Source organism: Montipora capricornis, chromosome 8, assembly GCF_036669925.1.
Source record: "Montipora capricornis isolate CH-2021 chromosome 8, ASM3666992v2, whole genome shotgun sequence".
In the NCBI taxonomy this organism is placed as follows: Eukaryota; Metazoa; Cnidaria; class Anthozoa; order Scleractinia; family Acroporidae; genus Montipora; species Montipora capricornis.
The window spans coordinates 23,008,727-23,031,226 of NC_090890.1; the positions used below are offsets into that span (position 1 = coordinate 23,008,727).

The 22,500-nt window shown below is 39.8% G+C and overlaps 1 protein-coding gene across 1 annotated transcript in view; it reads right to left on the bottom strand.

The window, feature by feature from the left end:
• Window positions 1-22,500, bottom strand: part of LOC138059004 (myelin regulatory factor-like) — a 62,274-nt gene that overhangs the window by 416 nt on the left and 39,358 nt on the right. Inside the window, exons 23-30 of the mRNA XM_068904490.1 lie at window positions 21,378-21,474; window positions 18,790-18,884; window positions 16,772-17,268; window positions 7,222-7,407; window positions 5,577-5,658; window positions 5,388-5,459; window positions 5,155-5,254; window positions 1-1,602 (exon numbers count right to left, since the gene is read on the bottom strand). The exon at window positions 1-1,602 is cut by the window's left edge and continues 416 nt beyond it. Coding sequence (XP_068760591.1) covers window positions 1,423-1,602; window positions 5,155-5,254; window positions 5,388-5,459; window positions 5,577-5,658; window positions 7,222-7,407; window positions 16,772-17,268; window positions 18,790-18,884; window positions 21,378-21,474 — 1,309 coding nt within the window. The 3' untranslated portion in view covers window positions 1-1,422. The remainder of the gene's footprint in view (window positions 1,603-5,154; window positions 5,255-5,387; window positions 5,460-5,576; window positions 5,659-7,221; window positions 7,408-16,771; window positions 17,269-18,789; window positions 18,885-21,377; window positions 21,475-22,500) is intronic.

The following is a 22,500-nucleotide window of genomic DNA, read 5'->3' on the forward strand; positions in this document are numbered from 1 at the left end:
AACGTATTTTAGTATTTAAACGGTAGATATAGGCATATTTTCATCCCCTAAAAATTTTTCATCTGTTCGGATTTCCTAGCTGAAAGTCTAGTGATCCGAAAATTATAGGGATCAAAAGTTACCTTTTCGAAAATTTCAGCCAGAAAAAGGGCTCCCGAAAATTCTAGCTGACTTTTTTAGGGTAAAAATCCGTCAAAATTGGGCAATTATACCATTTTTTAGATGTTCGAAAATCCTAGCACAGGCAGGCAAGCAAGAAATTTTACAACAAATGTTCCAAAAATTCTAGATCTCAAATCGTCTTCCGAACAGATATTTTCCGAAAATTGACGTTGGGTGCCCCTGATGTAGAACTAATCATCCATCACATAAACTTCCCAATTAGACTCGCTTTGAAGAGGAAGCAGACACCAAATGGCCTATTAATAAGGGCAACGAAAAGATTCGTTGCAAAGCTGCCAAAGCAAACCTTGTTACTACGACTTATTCCACGTAACTTTCAAAACTGTTTCCATTTTGGAGTACATTAAAATGCTGGGATATCAAATTGTAATACGAATGTTAAAACTACTGTATCTTAATTAACACTTATTTCTTTCAGCTTTTCCTCTAATTTCCTAATTCATTAATCTGGCGTTCTACACTATCCAAAAAAATGCCCGATCTCTGTGCTTCTATCCATTGTGAATCAAACTTTTAAGGTATCTTTACTTGGCTTCGTCTTTCTGAGGATCAGCTGGGGCACAGGTTGTTTGCTCAGATAAACACTGCCCTTCAAAGTCATTTACTCTGTTCTTCTAACAAAAATTTAAACACCAAATCCTGGACATTGTTATTTCAATTGAGGAAAAAATTTCCTTAAGCCTTGAATGCCGAAAATATATATCTAAACAATATGTGTTTTGCGCACATGTGTGACCATAATTTATTCCTATCTGAAGACGACACGGGTTAAGTGTCGCAAAAAAAACTGTTAATAGGGTCATACAAGAGCCTTTACGCAAATCATGGCACTGTGCACAGTTACCTCCAGAAACCAATTTTCCTGAAGTGTAAACGTATATCGTGAAGAACCATTTACATCAATAGCTTTTACCGCAAAAAATGCGGTAATAAATGCGCAACAAAAGGAGAGGAAACTTGTCAATAAACTATGGATGCGTACAAATATAAGTGTGAGTGCGACATATCCGGAATATTTCATAAGATACTGTTGGTCTCTCTTGTGATTACAAGGCCCGTCTCAAATGAAAATGGAACTTATACCACCCAAGAATACGCTCTTTGAAGACCGAAAAGTCAGCAGTTTCTCCACCCTATCTCCCTCAGAGATACCACCAGGGGCGACGAAAAAACTGCTCGTATTTTAGATTACGCTCTTAAAGCCAAACCTTTACACGTTTACCGACGACTCTCCCTTTCTTAGTGACAGTAGCGAATGAAGTGAAAGTACAGGTCTCGAATGTTTGGATCACTGGGCTTCCGCTTGGCCTCACAAGAGACATTTGTTGCGCTCCGTGATAAAAACAACCGGAAGTGATAAGTACTCTCGTAATAGTACGCCACCGGAAGTTTCCATCTGTGAGACATCCGCCAGGAGTCCTAAGGAGAGCAGAAGGAAATGTGGTTTTTAGTAATCAGAGCCAGCGACCTCCCTCACCTAAGTCTAGTGCTCTGATCTGTGGTTCCTTGAAACATCTCCACGACCATAGGATGCAACCTAAGAAATTTGTTGTTCTTCCTTCAGGATTCTTTTTTTGAAGTATCTTCTCGTCTTTAATAAACTATTGGTTTGTCTAGTACAGTCGAAGCTCTCACTGCGACTACTCTCGTAACGGCGACCAGCCCTAATTACGACCACCTTTGGGATTACCCAACTGGCCTTTCTCATTGCTTTTAAGCTCTCATAAGCGATCACTCAGAGACTCATCTATGTATGTCAACACTTTAACAAAGAACACAAGCCACTGTGCTGAGAATTTGAAAGAATGTGACAGACTTGCACCGGCCTCTCTTTTGTGCCCGTTTGTGGTTACACATAATTATGAAACCTTCAGTTACATACATACATACATACATACATACATAAATACTTTCTTTGATATAGGGGGTAAAATTAAAGGCAGCCAGAGGCTGATGTGGACCTGCTGTCTAAGGTAAAATGGAAAGTTACATAACATGTTATAGGAGGAGAAAAAGAAATTCGGCTAAAACTATCAAGGTATACTATTATCAAAATGGATGAAAATTACCATGCTAAAAGTATTTAAAATCTTGATTCTTGTGAGAGACCATACATGCTTATTTCAGAAAGCCAAGGTTATTAATAAAGTTCTTATGATGACATTGTTAAAAGGTTCTTAAAGTTCTTGAGGAAATGTGACTGTTTGAGAGAGGTTGGAGTTAGTTCCGAAACTAGGGGGACTCTGTATCTTAAGGAGTCTACCACTGTTCAGGTTGTATCTGGGTAGAACGAAGTAATTATTATTTCTATGATTATAGTGTGGATAGGCAATGCTAAAGAGGTTTGTTATTTTAACTGGGGTAATGTCGTTATGGTAAATACTTTACACATTAAGCTAAGCTTTGTACATTAACTTTATACATTAAGGTAAGCAGTTTTACTTTAACGAGAATGTGCATGAGTGATTTACCCCCCTTGTGTGATATGCAAGGAGGTTTCTTGATATGCTTGCCAGCAATGGCTGGTTTTCAATAAAACTCCAGTTGTGCGTCAGTATTGCTTGAAGATTTGACACTGCTGGGTTGTATGTTGTGACAAATGCTAAAAATTTTCCCGGTGGTTTTGGCCTTTTATTTGAGAGCCGACTGTCTTCCAGAAAAATTGACCTCAGAGAGTGTTCTCTCGATAAACTGTTTAGGGTAGCCTCGCTCTTCAAAGACGGCTTTGAATGTTTTGGAATGTTTGGCTGGGAATTTCTAGTGAGGAAATTTTGGCAGATGTGAATGAAAATAAAGAAGTTCCGACCGTTATCTTCAGTACCATCAATAAGAATTTACAAATCACAGAGACTCTTGCTGAAAGCTCTCCTAAGGGACCACCTCCTACTGTTTATGCTACCGAGAATGGGCTCTCGTAAGCGACCAATTCTAGTCGAGACTACTTTTTCGAATTCCCTGGATGGTCCCTTACGAGAGCTTCGACTGTATTTATACATTCTTACCAACTCTTGACCGGAGTTAGGCTCGATTACCAGCCGCACTTTCGGGAAATGAGCCAGCGCTCACTCTCGAAATCACTGGACACGTGAGTGAGGCATTGTTAATCACCGCCAATCAGAAACTCGCCTGCACAAATCGAACAGCCATAAATTATATTTTTTGGTTCAAATAATATGTCGCTGCGAAGGTATTCTTTGACCCGGTCTGTTCGAGCTTTACAGCGCTCTTAAGATGGGAAACATCGCCTGATCTCGGAAACTTCACAAATTTTCCAGTTGGAGCCAAGGGAAAAATATGACTGCTTTCAAATTTTATGTCCATTGCAATTGCAATTTCTCCTCAGATTTCGTCAATGTAAGAGAAAGTAAAATACCAAATGATGAAATTACTGCTGAGTTTATTGATGGCAAAACGAGGGGCCCGATGAGGTCGACTAAGAGCCGAAGCGGCCAAAGATTTTGTTGCGATTCGCCGGTTGAATTCAAACTCACATCGATCATTTAACCACAAACTCAAGCTCGCAACATCCGAAAACTTCGCACAGACGTTTCAAGCATTGTGATGTAATTACTCTTTTGTTGAAATCTAAGTTTGGGATATCTAATTCCATTTACCCGCAAGATTAACTTAGCATAAATTATATTTTGAATTTACGCCACAGACACAATCTATCGCTCACGCGTCTAGCCTCCTCTTCTCGGGGAGGATACCCAAACGGAAATCGAGCCTAGACCGAAGCTCAAGCAAGGACGCCGCCGATGGTTACAAGGACGTTGTCTTAAAATACTATTTCCCGTTATTGTAATAATTTGGCATTGAACGTGTGTGTAATCATTCCAGGATTAAAATTGTTAAAAGGGGTGCGGATGTTTGTACAAACTGATCGAAGCTCGCATCCTCCAAATAACGTCTGATTCGGTCATTTCACTTCGTTGTTAGAGCAAGAACGACAAACAAATGTTTAAAAAAAAACAAAACAAAACACGTGCGGAATGTGCAGAGCTATTTTAAACCGATTGTTTTGTGGCGTTTTCGTACCCGTCGTCGTCTTCCTTGTCAGTGGAACGTCGAAAGGTCGTCCGTTTTTAACTTTCTTAATACGTTACTAAGAATTAGTATCACCCAACTAGTGGACTAATGCAACTCCTGCATTTTGATTGGCTACGCTACAAGACCCATCAAGTGAATTTAGTTAACTGTTGAGGTTCCTTAAAGAACAAGTTCGCATTTAGCGACCATATAGTTTCACGCGCCTTGCAGCCGCAAGATGGTAGGATTCTATGTCCCGAGGACAGAAATCTTGAAAATTTTTTAACTTCCCACATTGATTTTTTGTTCATTTTTGGACAATGTGGAGATAATTGTAAATAAATTTTGTTTCTGAAAAGAAAAGTAGGGGTCACCGAACATCCAAGATCGTTAAATCCAAGCAAAGCTATAGCAATGGCCTTCTGCCCTGTCATTGTTCATTTTAGTACTTAGTCCGCGCGCTCGATGCATGTCGTGGCATGTGAATTTGCGTGCGCTGTAAAGATGCGCAGTAGCAATGGGCGCGAACGTCCTTAAAACTTAAAATTTGGTGATTTCTCGTTGTTATGCAGCGTACGGCAACAAAATGCGTGCCACACGTGCAGCACGATTCTTTTTCCTCTTTTAACCAACGACATTAATGTTTGTGGCGTTAGCGTTGTCGTAGCCGTAGTCGTCGTCGTCGTTTCTTAAACTCCCTATTGTTACGCAGAGTACTACAAAAATATAGGCTAAAATGCGTGCCTTACGTAGAGGAAAACCCTTAAATAAAAATGACCACAACCAGGATTTCTGAGCCCACGAGACTGAGCACCCCCAGCATACCATTGCTTTAACGAAAACCGCTGGTCAGCAATCTGGTTCTGCTCATTGCTGTCTAAGGTCTTCCCACGTGGAGCACGTGGTGCCACGTGGTGACGTCATGCGAAATATCGGCATTACCTTTTTCTTGCAAGTATCATAGAGTGGTTGAGTGTCCTGCTCTGGACATTCATGCTCGGAGTGGTTGGAACACAATAACATCAATGAGTTGGACGTAGAACTAGGATCAGAAAAGGAACTTAATTAGGACTTTCAGACCGTCCAGAAAGTAAGAAATTTGTGTCATTGTAGGAGTATTATTTTCGAAAAGCACAAAAAATGAGCATACACTAGCCAAAATGAGTACTTCTTACTTGATTTCAAGTGTAACTGGTTGAAATGGCAAGTCACGGCTGAATGGAATGTAGTGTGATGAGTTTTCATAGCTAACAAAGAAAACCAAAGAGAAAGTCAAATGAGAATCCCAATTCTGAATTTTTGGTTTCTTTTGCATGTGATTTGGCGAATGGGTAGCACGTGTATCTCACATTACTATAACTTACCTGCAGTTGGTGCATTTGATAATGTAGTTATGCTCTACGAGGCGAACTTCAGTTTCTCCCGATTGCGGGCTGCTACGAGAAGCTGAAACAAAGACAAAAAATAGGCACGCATTGCGTACGTGTGGTAGTGCAGTAACTTGACACAGTGCTTTATTTCATCACTGTCAACTGAAATGCATTTTGTTTTCCAGGAGATTCAAGTTGTCTTTGCGTAATATATAGCCCTAATCTGAGTACACAATATTGATTTGGTATGGTAAGTCCTTATAGTGGCATGGTAGATGTCTTAGGTAAATAGCCCCCGGAGAAGACATGTAGTTACTAGTAAAATACTAAACCCAGAAAGATTGAAGAAAATAGAAGGGAATCGAGAAAGGCAGACATCAAGTTTGCTTCAACTTCTTTTTCACAACAAGTTCAAGCGTGTACTCTCCACGTACGACAGCTTTCAGCAACACGCGACAATAGTTCACCGAAGTTAACCCTGTCCGACGGGGTTAGTATCTGGATGGGAGACCTCAAAATATACGAATTGCTGTCAGAAACATAGCACCGACAATTCTATTTTAACGCTCAAAAATGCGAACCAAGCAAGGTACAGATTTTGCAACCCTGCTTTATGCAAAACAAATATTGATGCAAAAGTAAAAAAATATTGATGCACAATGTTTAGGAAGAGCAGAAGGAAGTTTTTAAGAAGTGTCCATCGTGAATTTAAAAAATTACCATCAGCAACAAAATTTGCGACATGAAATCAACATAATTAAAAAAAAGTTCACATCAGCGAAAAACATTTTGGAAGATTCTTTGCTATGTTCAATTTTTTTATTGTACTTTTGGCTGCACAAATAAATCGCAAAATCGAAAGTGACATCGATTTCAGCGGCCGCCTGCGATCAAGTTACCTTGCGTGTTACTACCAACTCATTGTTATAAAGTTCGACAAGAAATGTGCGAATTCGACACAAAGATCGCAATCGACTAACTCTCGAGGTTGACCAATGTTTCTGCAAAGTCAAAAATTCACTCTCCTAGACGAGGTTATTTATCAACAGGTAATTGCAACGTTTTGCAAATAGAAGCTGCTTTGTTATTCATCAGCGTCAAAAATTCTCGCCGATTTTGGGGCTCATTTGATGAAATTCAAGCACGCAAGCAACAGACCTGTTTATGTTCGTGACTTACACTCACTCACTCTTACAGCCCGGTGACATATTGTGTAGTGCACGTATAAAGTATACTACCACAAAAAGGAAATTAAATTAAAAGGAAATTCAGTTCCAAATATCATCGGCTAAGAAAACACACTTAAACGAGATGTTCATCCGCATATCAAATGCTCTTAACGTGTAAACGTGTGACCCTAGCAGCTCTTTTATTTACTCTGAAAACACTTTTGATATCTCTTTAGAGATCACACCCCCAGACTAATCCACCATACATAAATACTGGCATTATAACATAGGCAAGAGCATTCAGAAGTCTCGTAACAAAGCCTTGTCTTAATTGTCCATATTCAAAAGCGGTTACACTTTCTCAATTCAGTAACTTACGAGAGGCCAAAACAACTCTCGAACTGAGACCTTCAGCATAACCCTTGTGCAAATCCCGTAAGTAACAAAACAACGAGATACAACGGACTTACCAGATGATAAGGACATATCAGAACCAGGAGAATACACTACTATCGATTGAAGAAAAATCTGTGAGACTTCAGTACTTCTTGTGTTACTGCAACAACTATGAGGACCGACTGTACTTCCCGAAGATAATGATGTGGCTTCATGGGTTGTTGGCGTCCCGGGTGGAAACGTTGTGGAAGTGGAAATTCCTGCATACAAAAAGCAATCTATCAGTCACTCATTTCTTAAATCTTAGGCAGGAACTGATAACCGCGATCGCACAATTCCTTTGCTCGATACACGTCACATTTTCACACACAGAGATACTTTTCAAAGAGTTTAATTAACTTCGCGATATAGTTTAAAAATAGCTGTGGCTACGAAAGGACTTTATTTAAGTGTCCAGCCCTCTTGCGCTGGGACACTAACTGGAGACACTGCACATAAAAATCAAATCAAAAATCTCTCAGAGCAGAGTAGAGAACCAACAAACTCAACCCACATATGAAGCCGAGTCTGGGAATGGAACCCAGGCCTCATTGGTGAGACGCGAGTGCTCTCCCTACTCTGCCCGAGAAGAAGTTGTATGCTCCTGGTATGGGATCCTGACGATTGTTATCAAAATACACAGGTACTTAGTCCCTTTAGAGTCGGTCCCCAAGGGCAAAGCAGGAATAGACCCACTCCCCTTCTGACTGGGTCATGAGCAAAAGATGCTTGGTTTTTCATAAGTTTTGAAGCCTAGAAAAAGGCAGGATTTGTTAGAAAAAGGAAAAAAAATGGCCGCAATGCGTTTCGAACAGGTGCAAAGATTCATTTTAGCGAAAAAAATTTTTTTTGGGTAAGGAGCACTTTAAAACTCCTTCCCTTATTTCGTACAGAAAAGAGAGATCTTTGAATGATGTACTCGTTAGGGTTTAAATTTCCTATCTTGACTAATAGGAGTGGTGTTTCGCCTTCAACGTCATGCGAAGCGACCTATGATGACTAACACCGGAAGTGATTACAGACGGAAGTTAGTTCTATAGCCAACCGGTTTCATCCGAGACTAGAGGTTAAATGACTTGCACATAAATGTCAGACGTATTTCTGTGATATGTAAAAACGATCATTTATAAACAACATAACTTGACACTATTCAAGGCAATCCTTCAGTTCTTGACTAAAGATATCTGAGACATTTGACGGCTGATATAGGCTTCCTCATTTGACGGTTGACGGTAAAATTATTGCGTTTTTGACGGTTGACAGTTAAATTTTGGCCACTGATTTGACGTTTAACCCCATAGAGAACCTCTTACATTATCAAAAAAAAAAAATTACCAAAAGGCTTTGAATAAATTTAAATTTCGCCAAAGATTTTCGTATTATTAAAGAACTTTAAAATCAAATCAGCACTTAAAGGTTGGAAAAAAGAATATATATTTGAATTTGAACGTCTATTATGTATCATCAAGAGTGAATTAGATAAGAGTGTTTATTATATAGATATTGATGAAATACCAGGATTTCTCCTTTTACTAAAAAATCATATCTTCACCGCGCGCAGTGAACGTATCATTTTTACCTTTCACATGTGAGGATATCGCTGTCGTCATGGTAACGAACATGATTAGCCAATAAAAGGCGAGCTTCCTCTTTATTGTACGATACTTTTGTGCTTAAATATAATTCTCTACTACATTAACATTTTTATTGCAAATTTTACATTATCATGATTTGTTTTTCATAACTTTCATATCTTGTTTCATGTTACACAAGATGCGTGTTTTAGTGGTTGGTGAACAATTTTTCATCATTTCGAAAATGAATAAAACAAGTTGTTTTAAATCTAGACATTTCATCAATATATATATAATAAACAGAACATTACATGGCCGCTTGGGGATACGAATTTTATCTTCTCGTGCTGAAAGTATCTCTCACTCGTTCGCTTCGCTCACTCGTGAGAGATACTTGCAGCACTCGAAGATAAAATTCGTATCCCCGCGCGGCCATGTAATATCCTCTATTTATCTATCACTTTGCGGCCTTGTCCCAGCACAGTCACAAATGGATTTATTTTTAGATACACTTTGCGCGCGAAAAAAATAAAAGGGCGCCAATTTTAACCAATCAGAAGAAGCCACGTCACGCGTGACTGCTTCTGCCTTGTTTTTGCAGGAAATGACATGACCACTGATTTTCGTGGGAACGGGTATTCTAAAAATAGACTCATTTGTATCTGTGCTGGGGAGCCCACCCATACCATAACAACACTAATCACTTGATATCATAGAGCAGTTTTTAATTGAGTGTCGAAAGTAATTAGCAAATTGCTTTGGTTTTGCATTACTTCACTCAGTGATTGGTTCAAAGTTTTCGCGCCACTTTTTCAACCAACTTTGTGTCGGCTATGTGTAATTACTTCGAGTTTTAATTGGTGTACTGGATTGTCTCCGTCCTTTTTGATTGGCCAAAGTAATTACTTTGGTTTTGGTTTTACGACACTCGATTGAAACTCCCTCTAAATTAATTACAGAAACAGTTCTTGAATTTTTAAAAAACAACAAAAACATTAAATCAATTTAAAATTTACACTGTGAATTGGTTGATATGGTTGGCTGGCGAATCTGCAAGATGACGAAGAACAACGCTTTTCAGTTTGGCAAACCACGTGCTTTGTCAAGTGCCTATGGTAGCCACTATTTGCGAAATCAAACAGTTTTTCAATGTCTAAATGTATGTAGAAAGTCTTTAATTTTAAAGGAAAGCAATGCTGTACAATATAATGGGGCTTACCTTAGTTTGTAGATGATACAGCATCCCCTGTTACATTCTTCCACCCGGTGGCAAGAAAACCCTTGATCCGTCAAAATGAAGCAAGGTGATGGTTGATATTAAGCGATTATTTTTAAGATCGCCACTCGATCGATGGAATGTGTAGGGTTTTTTTGGTGCTTTTATGAATTCTACGTTCATTTTTTTGCACGCTATCTCTTATTTGGTATTAACTTTCCACTTTCCCAACTCCACAAGGGCATACATATTTTTTGAGGCCCAACGAAAAAGCATCCAAGACCTTACCGAGCAAAAACAGCACCTTTCTACTACCCCATGAAACCTTCCAACAATGGGCACATAAGGACTCTGGGACAAAAGTAATACTTAGTGTGGGAGAAGTTGACACGGCTTCACAGGAAGCTGGAAGGGTGCCAAAGCCACCAGAGTCAATGGATCTCCACGAATTCGGAGATATGTCCATGCTTGAGATGCAGCAATCAAAGGAACCCTCAGTCGGAAAGCTCTCTGACATGATAAAAAGAATGGTGGAACCTGAGAATTCACTTGAGGAGGACGAGTTGGAAATTGTTTCCAAACTGGGACCCCTGAAAATGACAGTTGAAGGAGCGATGCTGGCAGATAACAAACCAGCGTTAAAAGCGGGTGATGAAACAGTCCGCCATGCTAAAAGATATCGCTGCAAGTTTTCAGCTTGAGCAAAAATGCTCCCTTGCCATTTCAGAGCAACCTGCCACTTTAGTTGATGGCACAGTGTTAGAGAGACTGTTAACACCAATGAACTTTTAAGATGCCATTTCCAGTTGTTTACCTTGCCCAAAGGGCAAAAATAGGTAAAACATAGGTTACCAACACTAATTTATCATTACATCTGTCCCCAAGCCTTTCAACTATAGAACTAAATCAGGTTAAGCACGAACTATGTCTCCGAAATGAATCCTTAGCCAGACAAGTTTCAAGTTCAACAATCAGCAACCTGATGACCTCACAATTCCCTGCAAACGTCGCTCTTGGTCTCTTGCCGAACTCTCATGACCGAACCACTGGGTCTGCTTACAGTGGGAGGACTCTCTGAGAATAACTCTAACTGGGATTCGTTCTGTCTTGTGCCCCCAGCAGGCCAGTCAACCCCACATCCCTCAATTTTGGCTGAGTCTGCTAACTTTGTGGGTGAGATTTCTTGCGTCTAAAGAGTACCTCTCTGCTTTGGCCTGTACACAAGATTGTTCGCTCTCACCTTGGTTCCCTCGCTTTGGATCCTTCCACTGGTACAGCTGACCCCAGTAGTTCAAACGATGGATAGCGCTATCCTACGGATAAATCAATTGGTTTCGCTATGACTTATCCACTGGATAGTGATTTATCCGACAGATAGTGCTATCCAGCGTTTGAACAACTGGGGTATGGTCCCCAGGTGTTGCCTTGTCGCATTCTGATAGAAGCGCCAACTTCCAAAGGCTTAAGAAACAAGCTTGCTACTTCTGTCAAAATGCTTTTTCTGAACTTGCTGTCTTCCCTCCAACTTGAACTCTGAACTCTAAACTCCCCTTGTATCATATATCATTGATGTAAGCAAGATGCTCCTAATAGGAATGATACTTCTGGTCTGACGTCTCAATCTGGACAAGACTGGGTCGCTATCAGTCTCTCTTCCATTCGTCTGCTTCCTCCTTCGAGATCTGGATTAGTAAACGTACTTCAAACTCTTCATTGCCTGGCGTAGACTCACTCTGACTGGCTCGGCTTAGGGCAACTGCAATGAGCAACTGATTACCAGGTACAGACTTGACTTTAAGGTCGTAGTGTTGATCTCGAAGCATCATTCTTTGAATATGCTGCAGTTCTTTAGACAACGGCTTCTTAACAAACTCTGTAAGAGGCTTGTGGTCGGTTTGTAGAGTAACTTGTTTCCCATAAATGTATTGGTGAAACGTCTTGGTGCCAAATAAAACTGCAAGCATTTCTCAATTTGAGCATTATTATGCTCAGCATTGTTCAAGGCTTTTGAAACATAGGCCACTGGCTGCATTCCTTGGAGCAAGCAGGCACCGAGACCCTCTGAGGATGCATCTGCACTGGCTTCAAAATACTTAAGAACAGATGCTTTTGTGATGCTGTTAATCAACTTCACATATGCTTTCTGTTGCCTTTCCGTCCAGTACCACTCAACTGATTTCTCTAGTAGTTCTCTTAGAGGCTTAACGATGTTGGCTAAGTGAGGAATAAATTTATGCATTTATTCAAAATGGCTTGAACTTTGTCTGGACTAGGCCCCAAGCCATCAGCCTCAAATACATGTTCCACATGTTTGACCTCTTACGTGTGGAACTCAGTCTTCTTCTCATTGAACTTCAAATCAGTTTCTTCTGCCCTCTGCAACAATTTTTCTAAAGTAAGATCGTGTTCTTCTATATTCCTTGCCCACACTAATAAGTTATCAACAATCAACTTTCATCCTTCTGTGTCTTCAAACATCTCAGTCATGGATGCTTGGAATATGACACCAACCCAAACGGTAACCTTTCAAATTTAGATCTGCCAAAAGGTGTGTTGAATGTGGTAAGCCAGATGCTTCCCTCTGCCAACTTTATCTGGTAGAATTCCGATGTGGCATCCAGTGTCGAGAAAATCTTGGCTTTGGAAAGACTTGCCACTACTTCTTCCACAGTTCTGAGTGGATAATGTTCTCTCTTCATTGCCTTAGTCAAATCCACAGTATCAAGACAAATGCGAACATCACTATTTGGCTTTTTTACTACCACAATCTGACTCATTTTGTGGGCTGCTCAACTTCAGTGTTGATGCCCATTCTTTCCAATTCAGTTTTCACGATGTTCCTTAACATGTACGAGATTTGCCTTGGCGGGTGGACTACAGGGGTGACACTTGAATCAATCTCTGTCTCATATTCACCAGGGAGAGTGCCAATAATAATAATAATAATAATAATAATAATAATAATAATAATAATAATAATAATAATAATAATAATAATAATAATAATAATAATAATAATAATAATAATAATAATAATAATAATAATAATAATAATAATAATAGTTTATTAAACGCCACTCTTGCAGAAGAAGACTCCTGAATTACAGTGGTGGGTCATATATACCTCACTGGAAACGTACAGTTACAAAAGTATTAAATCTCTCAGTGTGGCCTTTAACTTGCTCATAGCGCTGCTGACCTGAACGCAATTGATAGCCATGGTTAATGGTGCACCGGTTCGTGAGAATATAGCTGAGGAGGTGATGTCCTAGCCTTCGATATAAATTTAGCGCAAATGGCATCGCGGCGGTCAGCGAGGGATCCGAGCCCAGCACTGCAAAAGGCCGTGTTGTAATCGGCATGCGGAAAGATAATGCGCATCGCCCTCCTCTGAACTGCTTCTAACACACCGGAAAGATAAACAGGAAGGCCCGACCACACTGGTGCAGCATACTCAAGCAGAGATCTAATAAGTGCACAGTAGATGCCCACCAGGTCACTCAGTTGTGCTCCAGCCTTCTTAAGTGACCTTAGCGCATACAGGCGTTTGCAATACCACTGAACTGATCTCTGTATCTCTTGGGTATTTCAGGTTGGGGATCTTGGACACCACTACACCCAGCGGTAAAAAGCCTCTTTACTAGCTTCAACTCTGTGGCAGTCTTCAACCCCACCACTGGAATGACATCTCCCTCAACCACTTGAACCTTCATCACATGGACTCTATCTGGGTACAAAACTACCATGTAAGTCTTTAATTGTTTTGATTTCATGCCCTGAAAAAGAGACCAATTTTGATCTGCTTTTGCCAACGATTATGATACCAGCTACACTACAGGCACTTCTTGGCATCACATTACATTGAGCTCCAGTGTCAAGCTTAAATGGTACGGTACATTTATTGATCTGAAAGTTAACATACTAATCTTTGCCTGTAACTTGCTTGGGAGACAATAGCTCCGATAGAGAATGGCTGCTCATCACTAACACTTTCGTTACGTGTTTGTGGCACGTATTGCAAGTTTTTCAATAAGCTGGGTAACAGCCTCTCTTGTGGCGATATCCACAAAACTGACAAAAATTTGTACCTGCTGTTCCAGCTCTCATATTCTATTTCTGTTCTTTCTTGGTTCCCGCTCTGTCTGGCTCTTCACTCGATTTCACAACATGTACTACAAAACCTAACGTGTGTCGAACTGATTTCCCCTGCTCGGTAGATATCAATGCAAGTTTTCAGACTCAGTTCTGACTCTCTGAGAAGTCCAGCCCTCACTGTATCATTATTTACACTTGAGGTTCGTAAACTCACACCCGTCAATCCCTTTGCAAAAAAAGAATGCTGCGCAAATGTTAGATTCTTCCGTGGCTTGCAATAACTCTCAAACTTCTCCACAATCTGATCGACTTTCATGTTGTCATCTGCATCCCACCGACGTATTGTAAACCTCCAGAGCCACCGATCCGGCCACGTGCAGCAGTGTCATCACTCAAACTTGTCCATCTTTTCTTGCCAAACGTGAGATGATCTAACAGATTAGAAATTGCTGTTTAAATCACCGCCAATACACCTTATTCCAAAATGGCCGATATTTTAGTGTTTGTTTGTTTGCTTCCAAATTAGCACTTTTTTTCTGGTTCTTAATCCTAAAATTCAAAAATGCAAGCAAACAAAATAATACTAAAATGGGGTGTATTCTCTGCTAGATTCCAGTGAGTGCTAAAGCACTGGGTGTCTGTAAAGTATTCATATGGTAAAGTTTCTTCTGACACCATGTTAACACGAATGAACGTTTGAGATGGCGTTTCTAGTTGTTTACCTTGCCCCAAAGGGCCCCAAATGTAACCACAGGTTCCCAACATTAATCTGTCATTCCAGAGACTACCTGAAAATCTTCTCACTGACAAATAAGGCTTGCATAAATGGCCAAACAATTGTGGGGGACGTGTGTCCACCAAGGGGACATGCTCAAGCCTGAACACACGCTCCAACGATGTAACAATGCAAAAGGTGTAAACAAGAATAATTAAGACCATTATTCCACTAGTATATTTCGTCGAGACTCTGTTGAAGGCCCAGGAACATGTGGATCCCGTAGTGCTAGACATACCTGCTCTTGTAAAGCAGGCCACTGATTCCATTGCCTTACTGGTTAATGCTAACTACGAGCTTAATATGAGAAGACGGGAAGCCATTAGACCAGATCTTAATCAGGATTACAAGCACTTGTGTTCAAGTACCGTTCCTGTTACAGAATATCTGTTTGGTGACAAGTTTGCAAAACAGCGAAAAGAGATGGTAGAAAATAATCGGGTAAGGAGAATCGGGTAACAACAATTTCTGGCCATACAGAAGTGGCTACAACTCACATCAATACAGTGGCACCAGCAGCAAGGATTTTGGCTATAACACGAACAGAAGTTTCCGCACAAAGCGTTTAAACTGGCCAAGGCCCTCCTCTCAAAACAATAAAAAAAAAAGGGGGAATGCACAAAGGAAAGCTTGTGAACCAGCCACACGCTGAGCAGGATCCAGCCCCTAATGAGGTACGGGGGAATGTCTTAAAATCACAACGTCTTGAAGCAGGAAGGTTGAAAAACTTGTTGGTAAATGGAAGAAAATTACTTTTGATTACGCAATGTGTTTTTCAGACTACAGAGAACCTGCACCATACCAGGGGGTAATGAAACAAACCTTTTGATAACTCATACAAAGCGCCACAGAGCATCCATCAGAGATACTGTTAGTAGCTGGATTTAAGCCGCACAGTACACATGCCCTCGCTATCTCTACAGCCAATCGTAGCAATGTATCGCTTCGGGACATTGGAAGTCAGGGTGTACTTTTGCAAAATACTATGACAAACAGATTATTACTGGTCACTGAACCAGTTTTTGCTAAGAGTGTTCTAAACAACACCGAAAACATATTTTGAATCATTGGACGCTTTTACAATGTTTGTGCCCACTGACATCGTGCCCAGATGTGCTTGACATTAAAGTTGTGTTATACTGAGTGTGTCCATCAGAGATACTTTGAAGGTTCATGTGAATATGCAGTGCATAGTGGAAGTTGAAGTTTGATTGGATTCTGCCGAGTCACCAGGAACAAGGAGTTACGTGCTCATCCCTTGAGGATACACCCACCCTCATGCTTATGTTCATTTTGCTGATGGACACACTGATATGCTTTCAAGACTCAGCAGTTTCGGCATTAAGTGCTATCTCACATAACTCCTTGTTTCTGGTGAATCTTAATCAAACTTCAAGTTCCAGGTAAGTTTCCTTTCCTTTTTTTCTTTTTTATAAGCCTTGTAATAATTTTATTTTTTTGGGTAATGAAATGATCCTTTGTTTTCCACATTTTCCAAAAAACGTTCTTTTTCTTTAATCAGGAAAAACCTATGCTGATGCGAAATAGAATTTTCCATACTTGCTTGGCTCCGTCAAGCGAAATTTCACGGAAGCGTTCTTTTTCAAATATTATTTTCTTGCTGTTACAAATTCCCAAAAAAATTTCTTCCATTATATGTCCAAATTTTTATTGTAACCCTTTATTTGGCTTATTTCACTTTTTCATTTTTCAACAGTCTTGAAAAATGGAAACTATTAGAGAAATAAGGCACCATTTATGTTCTACTTACAAAGTTATGCCAAATAAGGAAGACTAAAGGGAAAATAGGGGAACCTAAAAAAAAAAAAAAAGACCAAATGATGGAAATTTTAAAGAAAAAAGTTTAGGATTGTTTTCGGTCTATTTTTTAAGGATATTTATCATGTTCCGTTCTCAATCATTACCAGTTCCTGGTTTTCCTGTTGTCGTTGTCTTCCCAAAGCTTGTTCGTTCAGTCGGCCCCTTGTCAGGATCCGGAGATGTCACAGGTGGGTCTGTTGTTGGATGAGGGGATGGAGAGGAACTCTGAATCGACGACGTAGTCACGGTTGTCTGCGAAGTTGTTACTGAAGTTGTGAAGGAACCATTCCCTTCACTCGGGTCTGTTGTTGAATGAGGGGATGGAGAGGAACTCTGAATCGACGACGTAGTCACGGTTGTCTGCGAAGTTGTTACTGAAGTTGTGAAGGAACCATTCCCTTCACTCGGGTCTGTTGTTGAATGAGGGGATGGAGAGGAACTCTGAATCGACGACGTAGTCACGGTTGTCTGCGAAGTTGTTACTGAAGTTGTGAAGGAACCATTCTCTTCACTCGTAAAATGGGTGCTTGGTGTATCATCCCCTGGTCCAGAATTATTGTGTCTAGCATTTGGTATGGTTAGGACAACTATTGCCACAGCACTGGAAAACAAGAAAAGGACACAAGACATTTATTATATATTATTCCTTAAGGACTCAACAAGTAAAGCGGGGTTCTTAATCTTTGAAGTTCTTCAAATTCCACGACCTTCCATGACTTTTTCACTATCTTCTCTACCTTTCCAGAACCTTATTGCTTACGTTTAGCTGTCAGGTAAGAAATTTTTAAAACTATCCTCATCTAAGGATATTTTCTGACATAACTCAGTTCAAATTTGAATAAATTAACCACCTCTGTCTCGCAAACTTCCGATTGTTTGATAAACCGGTCTTTTTTCCATTTTAACCTTGCTTTGACAACTGCAATGATTAATTTACCATTTATTATTATCATTTTCCATGACTTTCCAGGTCTGGAAAATGAAATTCTTAAATTCCATGACTTTCCAGGTTTTCCATGGACCGGTACGAACCCTGTAAAGTGACTTGTTGAATTGGTCTCGTTTTTCATGATCATGATGCAAAAAAAGACAATCAAATCAAAAAATCTTAAGTCTATGCATGCCGCCTTATCAAGCAAGGAAAACTTGTGTGAGCAAAGAAAATCGCAATTAATTCTGGCTTTGCTCCCATATGGTTGAGTAACCTTCTAGACTTTTTTAGCAAATCACATGAAAGAAGAACTTTCAGAACTTCTTGTAACACTGAGCAACCTTCCAATACAGTACAACCACACAACACACTTCCCGCATTTAATTAGCAACAAACTGTGCTTGAAAGACCCACCTTCGACCGGCAGGCATTGAGTGCCGTGGAACAATTTTCATATATGAAAATCCCGTCAAAGCTGAAATTCATCCAATCAGATCGTTACTATACGCAATGCAAATTTCCGTAACAAAAACAAATGGTAGAAAAGCCTGTCGGTTAAAGATGGGTGCACGGAACGCTATGGTTAAGAAAGTGTTGTGCGAGAAATTTGGGTTTCAGTTATGAAGTCATCGTACGACCATACGTTCAACTTTTTATGTAAGTCAATCTTTTTAATATGTCATACAACAAGGAAGAAGAGCGAGAGAGAGAAAGAGAGAGAGAGAGAGAGAGAGAGAGAGAGAGATAAAACCAGTAAGGAGTCGATGAGTAAGCGATGCTCAACGTGAAAGAGAGCAAATGACAGCACGAGAAAACAGGGGAAATATCAGTGCAAAACAACGAGAGAGAGAAAGAGAACAAGAAAGAGCCCGAAGAAAGAGATGAAATTATAACAATAAAGAGTCGCGGAAGAAAGAGCAAACATGAGCAAGAGAAAACAGGCTGAATGATCGTGAAAACAAAAGGCAAAAAGAGTATAAAAGAGCACAGGAAAATAGACTAATTTATAGAAATGAGAAGGGCGGACAGCAGGTCCTATGGTAACCACACTTGTGATAAACATTTCTGAAAACAAAACAGAAATAAGTAATGATTGAGGGGTTCCCCTTTTAGGGTTGCTTAAATAGATACATTACTAGTGACAAGATAAAGATCGAACCAAAAAATGAAACTCAAATCTCGAGATCTTACCATCCAACTGTGATAACAACAAGAATTAAAATAATAAACTGCATGAACTTTGATGAACACATGTTTTGCTCATCGACTGTAACACCACGGTTCCTCTGTTGAATAAAAAACACGACCATCGGGATAAATTAAAACAACTATCTGCAAACAACTTTAAAGAGGCAAACCTTGTCACAAATAATAAAAACTCCTACAAGGGGTTCCAGTTTGGGGTTCATGCAAGTATAGCATTGGGTTATTTCTCCATATGTTGGTGCTTTCTCGTTTTGCTGTTTACTCCGTCGTTATCATATATTTCTGTTTATATCCATTTTGAATCCACCGTCCCAAGTCTGCGATCAAATCAAACGTTAAAGTACGATCGAGGAATAGACAGCAGTAACACTGCCACAATAAGCCCTACCGAGCTTAAAGGAGAACTGAAGGTCAAAATCAGCAATTTTTCCAATATTTTTTTTGGAAAGCCTAACATAAGTTTTCTGTTTTTTTGCGAGAAAATAACGTTCGAAGTTGGGCTTTTAGCGCTTTTTCGGCCTTTTCAGTGCCGGGTCAAAAACTAAATCAGCAGCCTGCTGTGACGTATGATATGGGGAAGAGAGATTTTCGCAATCACAAGAAACAAGGTAAACACAAGTGCTGCTGTGCATATTTTCTTCGTTGCTTTGCTGTCTCTTCGCGGACTCAATATTCACGACAAACATCAGTCTAAACACTGTTTCTATATGGGGCGTTCTCGCATGTCTTCCCCATATTATATACACGTCATACGCTGCAAAAATGACCGCTGATTCCTCCAACCCCGGCGTTTTCCAGTTTTCGTCAATATATCAAAAATTCTGTGATTGATGGTTATGTAATATATTAAACACGAGAAAGAGCGTTTCATCGGATATCCAAACACCGAGAAGCGAGTTTTTTAACCAATTTCGAGGTGGTTGGATATCTGATGAAACACTCTTTATTGTATTTTAAGAGATATTTGGAATCAAAGTTGGCGAAATTTTAAGCTAATTAAGACCACATATCAAAACTTCCTTCACGGTAGTGATTTCTTTTGTTTTTGGCTTATGGATTATTAATGGATAATTTTAATTCCTAATGTTTTACGATTATATTATCTTTAACTGCTAATGAATTAATGAAATAATACTTCTTTTTATCTAATTCAATTATTTTGCATCTATATTCCTTCTACTCATATTTCTTGCTTTGGGTCACCTACTCGGTTAGTTCCATGAACTATTTAGGTGTCCCAAACTCTGCACAATGAACCTAAAATTGTAAAATTTCTTTTTCTTCGCGATCTCTTAATTTTACATTTTAAGCACTAATTTGTATAAATTATTATTTCTGTATGAGTTTTAATAAAAATTGACTTGACTTGACTTAAAGCGTAGATAAATATCCCAAAAATAATCTTTCAATTCCGCCACTTTTTTACCCCAAAATCAAGCTTCAAATTTCGCGCTTTGGTCACGCACAATCAAGTTGGCCGAGAGACAACACGAGAAGGAGACTTGGTTCCAGAATCGACTGTGACGTCATTTCAGGAACCACACCCCACCAAATTCAATTTTTTTTTCTTCGGAAATTATGCCTGATAGATGTGTTGTTGCGGGTTGTTCAAATATTCCTGATGCAGAGAGGGGTATAACATTACATAAAATTCCATTTTCTCCCAGGTATTGCGCTGAAACTTTGGTACTGGAAGAACACCAATTTTGTCTTTTATGTGTGTTCCCTAGCATTTAAGATTTTCAAACGTTAACCGACGCGGGAAGTCCTCAGGAGCGAAGTGACAAGAACACAGAGCGGATGAAGCGCTTGGTGTCCACTTGTCGAGCTTTAACTTCACAAAGTCCGTAAAGGTCTTCCTTTTGGCCTTTGCTTCACTTCGATCGTCACCATAAAAAGATTTATCTGATCGAAGTCGTCGTAAGGTTGGTCATTCCACATTAGCGTACAATCATAGTCGTTTTACAGACGCTGTTTGAAAATCAGGCATTTCAATTTATTTTGTTAGTTACACGCGTTTAATTTCTTGTCCAAGCTCGTACGCGTTCTGTTTTCGTTACAATCTGTCAAACTGTCTGTCATTCTTTTTAAACTGGTTTTGTAGCTGTTGTTTTCTTTTTGTTATTTTTTTCCTTTCACAATTACATTCGCAAAGCCAACCTTCACCCCAATCTTCATCTGTCAGTGGCTCTTGACAATAGGAGCCTTCTTCTGAATTGGAAGTAGCATCACCGTCAAACGAGTCTAGATCTTCATCTTCTGTCTCTTCGTTCGAATCCGATGAAAGACCGTTGCCATCATCTTCAGAAGAAAAGTCACTTTGATGTTCCATCACTTACTAAACGGTGTCCTAAAGTGTCACTTGATGGAACTACACGATGATCGTCTATGAAGGTAGTCAAGTTTTCTCTATCAATTTCGAATCGCTCCTGAAGTGACGTTACTAGTCACCAATCTTCGATTACGCGGTCAACTTGATTGGGCGTGGCCAAAGTGCGAAATTTGAAGCTTGATTTCAGGGTCAAGTGCCAACCCTTAAAAATCCCCAAAACCAAGCAGATGCGGAAACTTACGCAAACGCAGTGATGATGATGATGATGGCAATGGTGGTGATGGTGGCGGCATTTCTGTGCCCGGTCTTCATTTTGCTTTTTGCTGTTTACGGAGGCCCTGAAATACGATCAATGAAAACCAAAATCACTGTCAACCATAACCATCGAAAGAGCATAATCAATCATGCGATCAGCAAGCTGTGGTCTTTTGACCGAAACAAAGGGAAGAATTTCAATCTCACGGGGTTACTTTGGAAAATCATCATGGTTCCGTAATGTGATAAAATCTATTAAAAAAACAGATTATTTTTTTTTGCATATAGGCTGAGATTAACCAAACCTTTAAGAAGATACCCAGGCCAAGAGTCAGTTACGAAAATCTTTATTTTACTCCCTCCTTTTTTGTTTTTGTTTTTGTGAGTAGAATAAACAAAAGGAAAAATAAATATAAAACTGTTGTCCAACAGGACAGTTACAGTGCGACACGCTTTACCGTGGCCACCTAACAAAGTTTTTTTTTTACAAATTATCCGCCAATCAGGGTGTGCGAATTTGATTGACAGTCACGCCTTCTAGCAAAGTTTGGTTATTGTCAGTTGAACACCGTTGCTTGGGTTGTTGAGTTGATGTATTTACACGTTATTGTCAAATGTGACAGTTTGTTGGGGGCATGGCCACGGTAAGGCGCGTTGCACTGTAACATCAAATACTTAGGGAAATTTTTAAACAACAATGTGGTTTTCGTTCTGCATGCTACACTGACAAACAACTCAGTATGAAGTCGACCACACAACTTCAAGAACATGTTATGAACAGAAAAAAAGAACATTCAAATCACAGGAAAAAAGAACATTCATTCTCAGCCCCCCCTCACCCAAAAAAAAAATTAAATAAGTAAATAAAAAATTAAAAAAAGGTAAAGTCACTGCTTACGAGCCAGAAGGCCCATTAGGTCGGCGCTTATCTCCGGTTTCGTGTCATGAAGCGACTAGGAGTATTTATACTCCCCCCTGGATGGGATGCTAGTCCATCGCAGGGTTATCCCCAGCATTACGCCGGTAACCATTTATACACCAGGGTGGAGAGAGGCACCGTGAGAGTAACGTGTCTTGCCCAAGAACACAACACAATGTCCCCGGCCAGG